The 17,303-nt window shown below is 47.8% G+C and overlaps 1 protein-coding gene across 20 annotated transcripts; it reads right to left on the bottom strand.

Annotated features, from left to right (window-relative positions):
• Positions 1 to 12: 12 nt before the first annotated feature.
• Sf1 (splicing factor 1) lies at positions 13 to 15,379 on the bottom strand. Of its 20 annotated transcripts, none has more exons than XM_078045675.1 (14): positions 14,592 to 15,379; positions 12,948 to 13,076; positions 9,601 to 9,676; positions 6,479 to 6,631; positions 6,201 to 6,290; positions 5,673 to 5,856; positions 5,314 to 5,429; positions 5,109 to 5,216; positions 3,568 to 3,748; positions 3,034 to 3,307; positions 2,641 to 2,700; positions 2,347 to 2,526; positions 1,349 to 1,553; positions 13 to 914 (listed from the first exon to the last, which is right to left on the bottom strand). In XM_078045675.1, exons 1-14 carry the CDS (start codon positions 14,968 to 14,970, stop codon positions 785 to 787), a joined length of 2,265 nt encoding a protein of 754 aa, XP_077901801.1. In that variant the 5' UTR covers positions 14,971 to 15,379; the 3' UTR covers positions 13 to 784. The 20 variants fall into 20 exon arrangements, with proteins under 20 accessions (XP_077901801.1, XP_077901802.1, XP_077901784.1 ...); XM_078045676.1 differs by having other exon boundaries at positions 14,940 to 15,378; XM_078045658.1 differs by lacking the exon at positions 1,349 to 1,553 and having other exon boundaries at positions 3,030 to 3,307.
• Between the last annotated feature and the right edge of the window lie 1,924 nt (positions 15,380 to 17,303).

Genomic DNA, 17,303 nt, shown 5'->3' with positions numbered 1-17,303 from the left:
GAAACAGACCCAGAAAACCACACTGCTCTTTTATTCAACGGAACACCCCCCTTTAGTGCAGTGTTGAATCAAACACCGAAAAAAAGCCCAGAGAAATTTCTGTAGATAAACCAGTGAAGAGAACGCGCGTTACACATTATTGTCAACATAATCACTCCATGAAGAGGGAAGGGGCGGGGAGAGAAGCAGAACAAAGAACGAGGGGCTCAAACCCCTAGACACTGCAAAACATTCAGACATTCGGGACTAAAATAAAAGAGGAAGGCTTCCAGGAAGGAGAGGAACAAATGGATTCTGTGGCAGTTTAGGTGGTCGGGGAGAGTGGAAAGGACTCTGGGCTGGCAGGCCAGTCCAAGGTGGCTTCAGCTGTGTCCCTACTGCTGGCAGGAGTGCAGGATGGTTATGAAAAGCCACCCTTGGCAACTTTACAAGTCTCTTTGACAAGATGGCAGAGATAAACTGCTACTCAAAAATTTAAGACAAACGTTTTTAGGGGTGGCTATGGACCCTTGAAATACTTAGAACCAAAGGACCCCCCTCAGCCTAACATTAATAGTCAAAGCCTGTGCCTAAAACCATTTGCTCCCCTCTCCTTGGCAGGGGGAGAAGGAGGAATGGAGAGAAGGGAAGGATTCTAATTGCAGCAGAAGACCGGGGAGAGCATCTCCTTGGACGGAGTCTGAAGAAAGGAAGAGATAAAGAAATAACAAAGGAAAAAGAAAAAAATTAATAAAAATTTCACGATATGGAGCCAGCGTGTTCCGATTCCGTCCACAAAAATAACTCAGGCTGCTTTGCCGAACCATCCTGTCCACCAGGGGCGCTGCTGAGGCTGTCTGCCTGGAAGGGTCACCAATGGGCGCGGAAAGTCCTCACTCTCATGGCTCGGGCCATCGCTGCTGCGGGGAGGGATCCTGGCGGCCCGGTTTGGGGAGAGGCAAAGGGAGTTGGGTGAGGAGAGAAAGAAGACAAAGAAGACACTCGATGCTACGGGGCGCCAGGAGAGCCCAAGCTGGCGCCCCTACTATATCCTGCCCGTTCCCAAGCGAGTCCTCAGTCGCTTGGCCCAGCCCGGTGCGTGCACACACACACATGCGTGCACACACAATCACATGCGTGCGTCCCAATGTCTGGCTCCATATGGTGAGGTTCGGCGTGTGTTTAAACGAGACCAATTCTCTCTATATATAATATATATTTTCTTAAAAAACGAGTCTAGTTCTGTGGTGGAGGCGGTGGGGGAGCTGGAGGCATCCCGAAGGGTGGCATGCCCGCCACCCCCATGCCCATCATGGTGACAAAGTTAGAAGGGTCCATGGGAGGCGGAGGAGGAGGGGGCGGGGCATACATCATGCCGGCGGAACCAGGTGGCGGAGGCGGCGGAGGGGGAGGGGCCCCGGGCGGCAGAGGCGGCTGGACCCCGGGGGGCAGGGGCACCATAGTGGGGTTGCCTTGCATCTGAGGGGCTCCTGGAGAAGCTGCGGCAGCCGCCTGCTGCTGTTGCCATGGCGGGATGGACCCTGTGCCAGCGCTCGTGGTGGTAGTCGTCGTATCTGGGGTGGTAAAGAAGCCCAAGGTCACACGCGCGGGGGGCACACCGCGGCTCTCTGCGGCTGCTGCCTTGGGATGGGGGGCGAGGGGCGCCTGCTCCTTGCTTGGCATGCGGTACGGTGGTGGGGGGCGGGCGGGCAGGGCTGTCCTGGTGATGGGGAGTGGAGGGGTGGGCAGGACTACCCTGGGGTCAGCCTCAATGTCTCTGGGCTTAACAGCATAAGCCCTTTGTCACCAATGCCCCTGGAGGGGCTGAGGGAAAAGTACCAGACTCAAGAACCGGCTCTGACGTCCCTCCGCCCAGCCGCCGCCACCACCGAACGGCACATTCAACCTCAAGGCCACAGCTGCTCTCTCCCCACAGCCCACCCAGTCCCTTCTCTGCAGTCTCTCAGGCCCAATCACAACCCCGTCCAGAGCAAGCATGCACCTTCCCACTCGGCCCTATGTACAAGACGGGCCAGCCAGCAGTTCACTCAGCTGGCAGACCCTGGACTTCCGATACCCTGCCTACAACTGCAGGCTCCCCTCCAGACCCCCACAAATCTCTCCCTGCCTACAACTGCAGGCTCCCCTCCAGACCCCCACAAATCTCTCCCCAGACACAACCACACCAAACATCAGCTTTCCTCCCCAAGACACCTCCAGGACCAGGCGGCCCCTTCCATTTCTGCCTCCCAAATCCCCCAGCTGAGAGCGAGTCTCTTCCCAAGGTGTGTGAGCTATGAGGTCTTATTGTTCTAAACCCCAACCCTTGTCCCACCCACCCCCACAAGCCCAAAATATTGCACTCACTTTGCTGCCATGGCAAGGGGGTACTGGAAGCCATACTGCTGCTGGGCGGAGGGGGTGGCGGAGGCTGCTGCTGCTGCTGCTGCCATGGGGGAAGAGGACCAGAGGGAGGGGGCGGGGGCTGCCCACTGGGAGGCGGCGGCGGTGGCGGCATCATGCCCATAGGCGGAGGCGGCATCATACCTGCAGGTAGGTCAAAGAAGGGTGAGGTCTCAGGGAAGGAGGGGACCTGGGCCAGAGCCCCTGCTTACTTAACCCAGACCTAGGTGGAGACCCACAGCAAGCAGACAATATTACCTTTTCCTTGATGCAGGCGATAGACCCCAGAGCCCACAGGCGTACTTCCCAGGTACTGATCTTGATGGAAGGAAAGAGCAGGGACTTAGCAGGACATTTGAACCAGCCAGGGAAGACACCCCCCAACATCTTCCTCAGTCACATAGCTTGAATACTACCCTTGAGACAGCAGCTCTGAAAAGTCTTCATATGCAGGCAGTGCTGGACCTCCCCATGCACAACGCACTTCTTACTCAGATAGTCTTGCTCCTTCTAGAACCCAAGACTTGGCAAGGCCAGTAGGCCCAGTGCACTAGTAAGCCATTGTAAGAGCTGTTTTCAGCTCACAGGGACCCTGTCAGAAGCCCGTGCTTACCCCAGAGCCCCAAGGTTTCTGGTCTGACACTTACTTACCCATTGGAGGAGGGCCATGGTGCCCAGGTGGGTGGGGGCCCTGGTTCATCGGTGGTGGCGGTGGCTGCATCCAAGGGGGTGGGGGTCCATTTGGGTTGTGCTGCATGGGATGTCCACCATGCCCACCTGTCAGGCTGGGTAATGGGTGTGGGAAGCTGTGGGGGCCACCTCCAGGCCCGCCAGGGCCACCTCCATGCATGCCATGATAAGGCCGACTCTCTGAAGGGCCAGAATTCATCCAGGGTGGGCGGCTCTGGGTGGTGGACATGAGAGACTACGTGAGAGCATTTCCGGCCAACGTCCCTGTCTGCTCCCCCTGATGGCAACACTGTTCTTCCAGCTATGCCATAGGACCAGGATAAAAGCACAAGAGGCCTCCCAAAGTAAGAAGTCCCCCACTGGCCAGACATTCCGGAAGAACAATGTTGCCATCCATGTCCATCACTCAGCTCCACCCAAAGCACTTGGCCATAGCTTCCAGTCTCTGAGGAAGAGACTAGGGGACCAGGCCAAAAGAACCCTCCCAAGGCTCACCGGTGGAGGCGGGTTGTTGGCAGGAGCAGCAGGCCGAGGTGCACTAGCCAAGGGTGTGGTCGCAGGCCCAGAGGTGGAGCCCACAGATGCTGGGACAGGGGCTTCCCCAAGTTCAGCCATCAAGGACAAATATTCTTTATCCATCCGTGCTTTATCCTGAGCTGACTGGGGGTCACCAGGCCTGAAGTGGGGTGGGGGATACAGAGAGCAGAGGAAGCTTTGATTCTGAGAAACCTCAATATACAGTTTTAAGATTCAGCCCTCAGGTCACCCTTGCTTTCTAACCTCTTACTAGGCATATAGTGTAAACAGTCCTACCAGCTCCTTGGTTCAGGGCCATTTCCTCATCTAGAGCACCAGTGTCTGCCACAGCAGAAGCCCTGGGCCAAGATAACTGGTGAGGAAGCACCAGGCCCCTGATAGTCACAAGAACACAGGTTCACCCTCTGCAGTTTCATCAAATCCTACTTGCCCATTATGAAAGAAAGTCTCTCCAATCTCCAAGACTGGGCAACTGCCAGAAAGAACCTTAACAATGCCTTAGAGAAATGCTGGTGTCAAGGGCTGATTTACAAATGGTCAAATTCTGTAGTCAGTTTTTGTTTTGTTTGTTTTTGATACTAGGGATTGAACTCAGGGATTCTCTGCCACCAAACTATATCCCCAAGGTTTTTCTTTTTTTTTTTGGGGGGGGGGGGAAGGGTACCAGGGATTGAGCTCCAGAGCACCACCACTGAGCCACATTCTCCATCCCTATTTTTGTATTTTATTAGAGACAGGTTCTTACCAAGTTGCTTAGCGCCTCACTAAATTGCTGAGGCTGGCTTTGAACTCTCGATCCTCCTACCTCTGCCTTCTGAGCCGCTGGGATTACAGGTGTGCACCAGTGTGCCTGGCCCCCAAATTTTTAAAAATATTTTTTAGTTGTACATGGACATAATACCTTTATTTTTATGTGGTAATGAGTGAAAATCAAACCCAGTGCCTCACACATGCTAGGCAAGTGTTCTACCACGGAGCTACAACCTCAGTCCTATTTTCTTTGACATTCTTAGAAAGGATCTCAGTTAAGTTGCTTGGACCGTTGAACTTGAGATCCTCTGCCTCAGCCTCCTGCCAGCTTTGAACAAATGTTTAAGCAGCAAAGGCAGTGAACTAATATTGAGCCTCAGTGAAAACATTATAATAACCAATTTGGGCCTGTGGCACACATCTATAATCCTGGTGACTTACAAGAGGATGCCATGTTTGAGGCCAGCCTCAGCAAGACCCTCTCAAAATAAAAAAGGACGGGGGATATGATATAGTTCAGTGATAAAAGTTCCCCTGAGGTTCAATCCCTAGTACTAAATAAATAATCAGAATAGAAACCTTTTGGTTTTCTTGGACACAAGACAAACAATAAAACAGAGTTGTTCTGTAAGACTGTTTGTAATCCTTCTCAGTTTTATCAATCACACCATCACCCAACCATGTACTAAAGAGAACTATCTTGTATGCTACTGGTTACCAGAAAACCCACAGAACAGCTAGTCCCTCACCTTTGAAACTTGCAATCTGAAGCAATGTGGCCAGCTCCTCCACACTTGGTACACACTGTAGTATTGGTAATGCTGCGGGTCTCTGAGCTCTGCCAGGGTCTTAAGATTCTGTTGAGAAGAGAAAATCAACTCAAAGGCTGTGAACACCCTCTCCACTTGCACAGCTTCTTCAGGTCTCTGCACACTCCTCTCAACTGATCACTACCTGTTATCATCTTCCCGAAGGGTACCATTCAAGCGAGCCAATTCTCGAAGCTGCATCTTCCGTAGATCATTCTGGTCCTCTGGGGTCTCAATACCTTGCTTCAGGATGTTTCTGATCTAGTGAAGACACAACGAGAAATTAGTCATGCATACCTGTAATCCCAATGACTCAGGAGGCTGAGATCAGTCCCTGCAACTTAGTGAGATCCTATCGCAAAGTAAAAAGGGTTGGGGACTTAGCTCAGTGGAAAAGTGCCCCTGGATTCAATCCCCAGTACAAAAAAAAAAAAAAAAAAAAGAGTAGCAGTTAGCTGCCACCACCCAGATTTCTATTAAGAGGTTTCCTTTCTTATCACTCACCTGCTCTACTGCCTTTTTAACATTCTCCATTGTATTAGCAGTGACTAGGGCATGAAGTGGCTCATCTTCCCCTGGCAACATCTGGCCATCTTTGCGTCCAACCTTCCCTTCTTTCACAGACCCTTTCCCCCGGATCATGATCTTGGCGTTGCACTCCTTCTCAATATTCTTCAGGGTGTTCCCTCTAGAGGCAGAAAGGATTTAGTTTATACTCAATACTCAAGTTCACACTCGACAGAGGCTGGGCTGGGTGCAAATTAATGGAAAACTACAACTATAGAGAATCAAATTTTCCCACTGAAAACTCTGTGCCCTTTAAGGTAAAGTTAGTCACAGCGAATCTGAGGATTTTCTTTCTCTGAAGTAAAAGGGAATATTGACAAGAGTTCTCACAGAATGGGCTAGTTCAGCCAAAGTCAATGCCTTACTAAAACAAACAAAGCCAATGAATGGCACCCCAATTAGGCACAAGGAGACACATCTAGGCTCTAAGGAATTCTATACCCCAATAAGCTAGTAATTACTCACCTGGGCCCAATTAGTAGCCCAACAAAGTTGATTTCTGGATACTCATCTTGAGGGATCATTACTTTATCACTCACACGTGTTGCTGGAGGTCTAAAGAAGAAAGACAGTCACCAACTCTGCACATTTCCACATGAAATCACCCAGTTTTTCTAAAACTAAACACCAGTATTATTTATGGGTGAGCTTGGACAAGTGGTGAATAGTACCAAAACTGCCCCAGCAGGTCACATTTGACAGGCATGTGACCTTGTCCCAAGGGACCTAGTCCCTCTGCTTACTTATAATCTGCAGGTGGCTTGAAATCAGGGTTGAGGGCAACCATCTCCGTGATGAGGTTGTGCCGCTCCTCTTCCAGCTTTTTGCGTGTACGGAACTCTCTGGTGTTAAGTCGCTTCCCCTCACTATTGTAGATGGGCTCAGGGGAAGGGGACCTGTGGGAAACAGACCCCCGTTACTGCTCTGTCCCTACTTCCCTCAGTCCCACATGGACTATAACAGTCTTCCCCAGCCCCTCTGCCTCTCAGACCCTAACACTCTTCGGAGGAACCGACCATAACGTGTGCTATTTGAGATCGTGTGGAATGGGGAAATGGAAACTGGCTGAGTATTTTGGGGACTGGGGTGTGTGTGAGAAAGGAAAAAAAAAGGTTTTGTTTCTAAAAGTGATGTGGGGGGGAGTCTGTCCTTTGGGGGAAATCTCTGGATTGTAAGTGGCAAGGACAGTTTCATCCACAGGAGTCTCCTTGCCAAATGATTTTTCTTTCATTTGGGAAAAAAAATGCAATATCCCAACTTGGTTAACCACAGAAACCCGAGTTTAGGTGAAAACATTCTCTCTTGGAGAGCTCATGCCTATCAGGAAGAGCATTTGTACCCCTGACACATAGTGAACACGAGCTCTTTCACCCAAAGCAGCTGGGACTCAAGCTATTGCAGCTACTTGGTCCCCACAATGGAGAGAGATGGTTCAAGGCTTCGTCTCTGCTTTTCCTTCAATGGCCTGGCTGGCTGTGTCCAAGGCCCAGGAGACAACCTGTTTCTGGCTGTTCGAGGTGGGGAGTCTGGATGGAGAAAACCGTTAAAGTGCTAAAGCAGCTTCTGCTAGAGCTGCAAATGCAGATTTGGTCAAATACTTGTCTAGGGTCTGAACCTGCCAACAGCAAGGGGGAAACCTATGATTCTCCGCCAGAGTTTACAAGTCCAGAAAGCAGATTATTCTCTCTCATTTTTTAAGGAGTAAAATGCTGATGCTACAAGCAAAAAAATAGTAATGATAAAATGGTCAGTTTACCACAGCTGGATTTTGCGGTAATAAAAAAAAGAGAAGTTACACTCCTAGAATTCTGAGTTAAGATTACAAAAAGGACCATAGCTTGATATTCTGTATGAAAATTTAGTAGCAGCTGCAAGAAGGGAAAGACCATGTGGATCAGGTTATTAAAAAAACATCCTGAAAGTAGTTCAGACTCCTACACCCTTGGTTTAGTTGAGAGAACCTTGCCTAGATGGAGAGCAAGGACTGAACTCGGCTGCTCCCACTGTCTTCAGCCTAAAGGTAACCATGTCATACCACGTCACACACACGATGGAATAAAAGGTCAGGTTTGTTCATGACTAATGACGGCTAAATGACACCTCCGTTTCTAGCATTTGTATAAACTGTTAGCACAATCCAGTGAAAGTGAACACAGGCAAACATACCCCAGCTCATTAGACTATCATCTTACACATTAAAGTCTACAAGAGATTTTAAAACACCTTTAACTGTGCAAGTTAAATAACATCAAAATAGCATATGAAGTGGCTTAATTTTGATATACCTTCTTAAGAAATAATCTTATAAAAGTAAGAAACTCATGCATTTCCTTCCAACCTGGGCTCAAAAGCAAAACCAATAAGGCATTAGGGCCTCTTTCAAAACTAAGTGCAAGGGAAGAAAAATCCTGTTCTGGTTTTATTTCTAACATGCTTGACATTTCTATGCCCACCCCACAGCTGTCTAGAATTGAGCACTTCTGGCTAATCACCAGAACAAGTTGTACCAGTCCCAAACTGGCCATTTAAAGGCCTCACAGTTTAACCTCTTCCCAAATTGTGGAAGTGAAAGGCAAAAGCTAATAAGCTAGGTTAGGCTGGCTGGACTTCTTCACCTGAATAGGCATCGGGCACATCAACTAAATTCTAATCCCAGTTCTCCAGGAAGCAAAGAGGTTTGTTAAAAACTCAATCCTTTAGAGGAATTGCCTGTAACCTGTAGACATTATTAAAGGGGAAAAGGCCAAAAAGACACTAAACAGTTGTGGTCTATAACCTACAATGGAAATCTTAAAAAGAAAAAAAAAATTCTTCAAAAAGAAATATAACACAATCTTCCAACCAAAATCTACAGGTAAAAATATAACGGATTTATTAAATAAAATTAAAGAGTCAACATGGAGAAATAACGAAGCTGTTTCCTGGCAAAAGGCAGCAGAAAGATGCACGTGAGTGACTTGTAAAGCCATCTTCCTGACTGAAGGAGCCAGACTGGGTAACAAAAACCAAAAACACTACTTTTTAAAGCAGAGTCTTTTTAAGTATGCTGCATGCACTAAGAAGTATTTCAGTGAGAGGAAGGTTTACTATCTTATTAAGTGATCAGATGTTAGCTGTTCAAAGATCAGCCAATATAATTTCAGTTTAAAAAGTCCATCTCCCTCACATAAACTTTACTTTTTAGAGGTGAGAGAAAATTATAAACTGAAATGACTTGACCACAGCTGTTTGAGGCCCACTTCCCTTAAAAAAAAAAAAAAAAATTTAGGATTGGTTGCTTGCCTTCCCAAAACAGGTGAGGTAAGAATATACTGGCCCCTCCCCAAACCCCCAGGCAATGGCCAAGGCTGAAAATTAATTGGCAGTGAAGGAAGTTGGTTAGAAATCTCACCTACTTTTAAAACCACCTCAAAACCTTAAGCAGAAATAGTGTATCAATGAGCTGGTCTAATTTTCTGCCACGTTAATTCAGTGATGCTCAAAAATACTCTTAACCCCTGCATCATGTACCTGTGAGAAAAACTACACCCTGGGCTTGCAGCCAAAGCAGGCACTGAAAAGGCAGGTTAATGGCCACCTCTCACTGTCCCTCAGGGTGGGTAATCAGGTTAAATCTACATGCTTACCAATTGGAAACCAGTTGTCCATTTTTATGTAACTTTTTATTCTTTTTAGTTAAAATTCCAATTTTCTAACTGTTGACTGACCACATACATTTACTAATTAAACCCTAGTCCCCAGAATGGTCAGACCACCAGTCTCTTTAACTAGGATTTTATCGAACTGACACAATGTTGCCACCAGTAAAATGTATTGAGAAAAAGGTAAAAGCGTTACTGTCAGCTGGTTAAAACTGTTTCCCAACCTGTCCTCAGGGTTAGGGGGGATGCCCAGGTCTCCTGTGCGCAGTTTACGAGTCAGGTCTTCTATCTGCAGTTGCACTGGAAGAAACCAGGTTAGGAAAGAAAAAAAAGGATGGAAAAAAGACAATGTTACCAAAAAACATCTCAAATCTCAACAACAAGCATGAAGAACTCGGAGACTTTGAAAGGGACGATTGATTGATCAGTGAACACATTGAGGCAAAAACCCCCAACCACCTATTGGCAGAAGTCCACTTACATCTAAAGGTTATTTTTTCACTTCAAAATGGTTATCACTTAAGGAAGCAAACCGTTTGTTGGAAGAGGGGTTAGCAATAAAGACTGTTCACTAAGGCTAACATCAAAGCAATTATCAGGAGGTGTTCACTTTTCCCTCCCCACCAACACTTGCTTATTACAATTGGCACCCCAAACCAACACCCATTCTGTGACATCACCGGTACCTGGTTCCCATCAAATTACTTGAGGGCAAGACTTGCAAAGTTTATTTTTCTTTGTGAAATATTAAACATAGCCCAAAGTGAGACCCAATTAACATGGGACAAAGAAAAATACCAGTTGAGCAAATATCATTTCAATTAAGACCAGGTTTTAAACTTCTGAACAAGCAATACATTCAATAATCAATTTGACATCTTATAGCAATTTATACATACACTTTCTGTACATCCAGACCTGTACTAGTAAAGGTCTCCCATACCTGCGGTTTTTATGCAAATATTAAATGGAAAACCATGTTTTATCTTCATACACCAATAGGCATAAGGTGCTAGGAGTTTATTTTCAGACCTGCTATTGATGTGGAGAATAGGTATGTAGAAGATGCAAAGTGTGGATCAAGGAGAATATACGTGGCCCTCAGGCCTTGACCTGAGGCTGTACCCAAGAAAGAGATGAGGGTTTCACAAAAGTTACCAGAGAATCCAGGGAAATGTTACACAGCTGATTTCCCAAAATAATAGGAACTGCAGAGCCAGAGTACTTTCAACAATCTAAACAACCACCTGTTTCTTACCTTTGCAGCATCTCAAGAGTTCTTAGTAGGCACCTCTATCAAGGGCAAGGCTAATTGGGTTGGATTACAGTTGAGTTGGCTCCTAGATATATTAATGTACATCTAACCCCTAATACCTTCTAATTTGAAGTACATCACACAGGGATATATACCACACCCTCACAATGAACTTCTCAAGAAATGAAAATCCATTAATACAAAAGACAATATTAGGGGCACCCTGGACAAGACACTGTGTACTGTGAGAGACAGAAGGCGAGTAAGACATGGCTCTGCAAGTTCCTTTATGCCAGACACTTTTGACTTCATAGTCAATGATGTGGCAGTCCTCTCAGGTGGATTGTGGGGGTGTGGGTTCTGAGCTGAATAAATAGTTGATACTGAAATTATAAAAAGTATTGCTATCTTCTTGGGATCAGAGGCCTGTACCAATCTCTGCTTGGATTCTATATACACTTTGATGATGGCTAGAAACAGCCCTTAGGGCTCAGTGCATTAATGAGGCCAACAGGGAGAGGAAATCAAGTTGTAAAGAATGAGTCTGTTGTCCCTATTTTCAGGTCTGCTTGTATTCTTGTGCTATGACTCCACTAGAGGCATTCCACAAGGTTGTGAAGTCCCACACTGGTCTAATGAGACACAAGTGAGTAGGCTGGAGTAGATAGGAAGAGTGGGGAAAGTCTTAGTAGTACTGTGAAAAAGGAGATAGAATGCCTGTAATCCCAACAACTAGTGAGGACAGGCAGGAAGATCAAGGCCAGCATCAAGTTCTAGGCAGATGATATCCTCTCTCAAAATTTAAAAAGGGGCCTGGAGGTGTAACTCAATGGTAAAGGACCTCTGGGTTAAATCCTCAAGTCATACAGAATTCTAATACCTCAAAATTCTCAACAATTACTGGATACAGTGGCATACACCTAAGACTCCAGCAACTCAAGAGGCTGAGGCAGGAGGATTTTAAATTCAAAGCCAGTCTCTCCAACTTAGTGAGACCCCATCTCAAAATAAAGTTAAAGAAGACAGGCACAGTGGTATACACCTATAATCCAAGCAACTCGGGAGGCTGAGGCAGGAGGACTACAAGTTCAACAACAGCATCAGCAATTTAATTAAAGTAACTCAGTGAGACCCTGTCTCTAAATAAAATATAAAAAAGGGCTGGGAATGTGGCTCAAAGGTTGAGCGCCCCTAGGTTCAATCCTCAGTACCCAAAATAATAACTAATTTTAAAAAAATAAAGTTAAAGAAAAGGCTTGGGGTGTAGTTCAGAAACAAAAATGCTCCTGGGTGTCCAATCCCTAGTACCAGAAACAAAGCACTCCCCATAATATAAAAACCACAAAATTAAAACCCTCTCCAAAATTAAGCCATGGGGCCTTGAAGCTTTTATGGGAAGGCACAGCCTCATAAAGCCTAAGAGGTCTTTGCCCTAATTTCCTCCCAACGGGGTGAACGGGCAAAGGGAGAGATGTTTACTTGATTAGTAGGATATGTTATCAAGCATACTTTCTGAGACAGTTGGACAAGTATATAAAGATTGCATTAGACCTTGTATTATTTTCTTCAAGTAATTTTGAGGTTAGTTTCAATCCCACTGTGGATAGTCGTGAAATATCAAGGGGAAAGCTACCATTTTTTACTGTGTATCAAGCAACATCCCCTTCCCAGCAGAGTTCTTTAGAAGTAAATACAAGAGCCTTCATCTTAAGACAGCTCTCCAGAGGCCAAACCAGAAGATGCTGAAGGGAAGGTTAAATTCAAGAAAATGGTAAAAAGGGGTGAACTGTAAACACACTGTCAAGGAACACTGTTCAAACTGAGTTTTTGTGTTTTTTTCCTTTCAGAAAGAACCTATAAAAAGTAAAACCACATTTTAGGGAAACGGAGAAATATGAAATTATGGTGAAAGGCCATGCTGTGAAAAAGGTACTTGGTTTACAATACCTGCAGTGTTCTCCACTGGGGCCTGTCCAGAGAGGCAGACAAGACACTCACCTCACCAACTGGTAATGAACAGCAGCTGAAAAAGGTGGGCTGCTGGAATGGGGACTATTCTCATTCCTAAATGGGGCCCTCAACCCTTCCTGGCACTCGTGGAGAACACTGCTGTTATGAACAGACCAAAACAAGGAACTACAAAAGCAACACTTGCTCAGCAGAACCTGACATTATACCAATGACATGAGAATACATCTGACCATATCTTGTCTCTATAGCAATAATAATAAAAAAAACTATAGGACTTTCAACAGATATAGCACTCAGAATAAATAATCATCTAAAAATACACTTGGATACAGAACGTGTATTTACCTATGTAAGCTCTCTCTTGTTCCCGAGTAAGTCCAGGGGGAATAACAGTAGGCATTCCTGGAATCACTGTCTTCTGTTCCATTGTATCTTGATTCCATCTGCTCCGTTTCCGCTTCTTACTTGGGAAGTCTAAAGGCAGACAAAGACCATCAGGTGCAAATATAAGCCTGCACAATATTAACAGGCAATTCAGGTTTCTTAGGATATATAGGCAGAATGTCAGCACACTCTGAAACTGAGAACTCCACTTAAGATTTAAATGGCAAAGAATGGAAAGACAAACTTCAGAGGTCAGAGATGAAAACACAGCCACTACAAGGGTACTTGGTTCTGGGTCAGGAAAGTTGACATTTCACATTTCAAAATTTTTTCTAGAAGGGCTGGGGTTGTGGCTCAGTGGTAGAGCCCTTGCCTAGCTTGTGTGAGGCACAGGGTTTGATTCTCAGCACTGCATGTAAATAAATGAAATAAAGATCCATCAACAACTAAAAAAATATATACACACACACACACACACACACACATATATATATATATATATTTTTTTTTTGTCTAGAAGAACACTGTAAAGCACGTGAACAACTTTTTTCCAGTGATGGGTATGGAACCCAAGTTCCATATAAAGTATTATAAACACATACACTATTATTTACAAATGACTAATGGTCCAGCAGAGACAAGACTGAAGAATTAGTCTATAAAGCAGTACTGAGAACTGCTGGCTCTTTCCAATTCTACCTCCCCTTGTCCCAGTCACCTTTCTCTTTAGATCTCTTTTAGATCAGGGGGCTGGGGCTATAGCTCAGTTGGTAGAGTGCTTGCCCCACATGCACAAGGGCCCTGGGTTCAATCTCTAGCACCACAAAAAAAAAGAATCAGCCTCTAAAGAGATCAGAGCACAACCAAACCAAATTACTAAATGAAAAGGCCTGATTTTTTCACCAGGAAAAAGATGCAGCCCAGACTAGCATTCAATTTCCCTGATCAGTTGGGCCGACAGGATCAGAACTCTTAAATGACATACCAAATTCAACAAGACACAAATTCTCATTCCCTGATACATGCCAAATACTTCCAAAGGGTACAAGCTCAGAGAAAAATCCTTTTTAAAACTATGTGGGAAACTGATCACACTGAGAAATTTTAGGGTAAATAAAGGAAAACCAAGTGCCAAAAAAGATCGGACCCAATCACCACCTGAAGCCTTCCAACCTTTTCCACATTAGTGGAAACACAGTTTACTGTAAAAAATAGAGATTCCTGCTACTTGTTTCCCTTTCAAATTCCTCTAAGACCAGAATGGGAGCTGCTCTTCGTCGACAGTGAACCCCTCTCCAGCCTGCACACTTACACCCTGCACCTGCGTGGACCCCAGGTCCTTTGGTTTGGGCGGCCCAAGGCCGCAGCTACGCTGCGCCTGCGCACCTCCCGCCCTTCCTCCCCCGCCCTCCCCAGCGCGCAAGCGCGCTCGAGGCCCTGTGAACCAGGCCGCGCGCACCCTGGGGCGCCTCCGCCAGGGCCTCCCCGTGCGCGCGCGCGCGCGCCCCTGCCGCGTGCAGCCGCCGTCGCCGCCGCAGCGCGCCCCTCCGCCGGCCGGGCCGGGCCGGTCCGCGCGACGCTTCTCGCGCTGTCGGCCCGACTCACCTCCTCCGCCGCCGGCCGGGCCCGGCTGCTGGTCCTGACGCGGCGGCTGCGGCGGCGACACGCGCTGGTAGAGCGACGGCGCGGGGGGCGGCTGCGGCGGCGGGTACGAGGCGCCAGGGGACGGCGGCGGTGGCGGCGGCGGCGGCTGCTGGGGAGGCGGGGGGGGCGGCGGCGGCGGTGGCGGCGGTAGCGCCGCGAAGGGGAAGGCCGCGGTCAGGGCTCCCATCGAGCCCGGGGGCGGCGGCGGCCCGGGCGCCAGCAGCCCCGCCCCAGGCGCGGGCGGAGGCCCCGGATCGAAGCCCCCTTTGGGCCCGGGAAGCGGGGGGAGGCCGGCGGGCCCCAGCTTACCCAGCGGCGTGGCATTCGCTCCGGTCGCCATGGCGCCCCCGGGGACCGGCACCGGCGGCGGCTCTTCCTCGGCGGCGGCTTCTCCTTCGCGAACCTTCCGGGGGGGAGGGGACCCGACTACGCTGCCGAGGAGCGCGCGGAGCCCGTCCTCTCACGCGGCGGGCGGCGGCGGCGCGAGACGCACAAAGAGGGAGGAGAGAGGGTGCCGCGGGGGCGGGTTGGGGGCTACGGGGCCGCGGCCTGGATTGGGCCGGGCAGAGGCAAGGGGTCGAAGCCGGCGGCCTCCGATTGGCGGAGCGCTAGTCCTTCTTGATGCGCGCTGCGATTGGCCAAACCGTTAGGCCAGGCGAGGAAATGGCGGCGGACCCCGGTGGGCTGGGAGGTGTCGCAGCGCGCACTTCCATTTGTTACTGCGCGGACTGAGCTCGCAGGCCAGGAAAGAGGGGATAGGATGGGGCAAACTCTATGACGTAGGGCCAGAGAACTCCCTCATTGGCTGCAGGTGATGGAGTCAATCAATCGCGTTTGCCTCGTAGTGTCGTGTGATTGGCTGACTCTACTTCGAGCCTCTCTCCACTCTCCTCCCCCAGGGAGCTGTTGCGCCGGGATTAGACGAGAAGTCGCGGCGGAAAAGCCCGGGTCAGAACGAGAATTGCGGCGGGGGAGGGGTGGGGCAGGGAGTGCGCACGCGTACATGAGGGCAAAGCGGCCTCTCCGCTTCTCCCTCCACTGGAGACCCTTGGGTCTGGAGCGGAAGCCTTAAGTGACGTCAGTCCTTGTTCCTGTGGTAACCGGGAATAGTGGGGCCAAAGCGGAGGAGGGGCAGGCTGGTAGGCGAACCGGATCCGTTGACGCCGCAGGTGGAAGGGACTTCCTGTTTTCTATGAAAAAAACTAAAAGGGTATCTTAGTGGAAGGATATAAAATAGGGTATCCTTGTGGAAGGATTCAAAACAGTGTCGGAGCCGGGCGTCGTGTTGGCGCACCTCCCTAACTACTTGGGAGGCTGAGGCGGAAGGATCACATATTCCAAGGCCAATCTCAGCCACTTAGGGAGACCCTGTCTCCAAACTAAAAGGGCTGGGAATGCAGCACAGTGGTAAATCGCCCCTGGGTTCAATCCCTAGTACCAAGGAAGTAAGTAAAGGTGGGGTGGGGCGGAGGGACTATAAGACAGGAAAAAGATATTGGGTTTTTTATACATTTATTTTTCAATTGTAGCTGAATACAATACCTTTATTCCTCAAAGAGGATCGAACCCAGGGCCTCGCACGTGCTAGGCCAGCACTCTACCGCTGAGCCACAACCCCAGCCCCAGTAAAAAGATATTCTTGATAAGCAAAAAAATTAAAATTGTATGCAAAAGTCACGGGGGTGGGGGGCGGTTACCACATTTTACAGATAAAAGCCAATATTGGGAAGGAACATGGTGGTAAATGCTTGTAATCCCCACCACGAGAGAGACTGAGGCAGGAAAATTGCAAATTTGAGGCCAGCTTGAGCAGCTTAGCAAGACCTTGTCTCAAAATGGAGATGTAACTCAGTAGTACAGTGCTTGCCTAGTTCACAGAAGAGTCTTGGTTCCATTCCCAGCACTACATAAAAATAAATTTAAAGGGGAGTGGGCTTGGGTAGAACTCTGTGGTAGAACTCATGCCAGACAAGAGTGAGACACTAGGTTCATGACCAGCAAAGCAAAAAAAAAAAAGAAAAAGGAAAGGAAATGTGATCTCTTTTGAGAGCTGGGCACCAGGACAAGCACCTATTTTTCCAGCACTTGGGAGGTTGAGGCAGGTGGAGTCCAGGAGTTGGAGACTAGCCTGGGTAAATAGACCAAATAGACCGTGTCTCAAAAAAAAAAAAAAAAAAAAAAAACACTTTCCAAAACACTTTCAAAAAGTACAAAACCTTTCAATTCAGCATCGCACTGCTGGCAATCTGCCCTCAAAAATAAGACAAGTGATTATAAAATGTGTTCAAAGTCCTCTACATTTACTACATCATTGTAATGGTCAAAATTTGAAACAGTGGGTTTCCCTCAATATTCATAAATTGGACTCTTAGGCAGCCTTGAAAAGCTGTTTATCAATACCAGTAGACCTTGAGGGATTTCTGAGATGTATTGCTATGGAGCAAAAGAAGTACATATCACATAATCTTGTCTTTGGGAAACAAAAAGCCTATATGTGGGGGCTGGGGATATGTTAATAAGTGCTTACCTCACCTGCACAAGACCCCAGGTTCAATCCCTAGCACCACAAAAAAAAAAAAAAAAAAAAGCCTATATGTGTGTGTGTGCATGTTTGTACTACCCCTCAGTTACAGAACCCCACTGGGATATAAAATCTGTGGTTGCTCAAGTCCA

The sequence above is a fragment of the Ictidomys tridecemlineatus genome, chromosome 4, assembly GCF_052094955.1.
Source record: "Ictidomys tridecemlineatus isolate mIctTri1 chromosome 4, mIctTri1.hap1, whole genome shotgun sequence".
NCBI lineage: Eukaryota > Metazoa > Chordata > Mammalia > Rodentia > Sciuridae > Ictidomys > Ictidomys tridecemlineatus.
This window is presented reverse-complemented; position numbering and strand designations above follow the sequence as displayed.

Coding starts and splice junctions, on each gene's coding strand:
- Sf1 (XM_078045657.1), bottom strand. CDS start 14,970: ATGGCGACCGGAGCGAATGCCACGCCGCTGGGTAAGCTGGGGCCCGCC. Junction 5,857..6,200: donor GGGCTACTAATTGGGCCCAG/GTGAGTAATTAC, acceptor TTCTGCCTCTAG/AGGGAACACCCTGAAGAATA. Junction 3,749..5,108: donor TCAGATTGCAAGTTTCAAAG/GTGAGGGACTAG, acceptor ACCCCACTTCAG/GCCTGGTGACCCCCAGTCAG.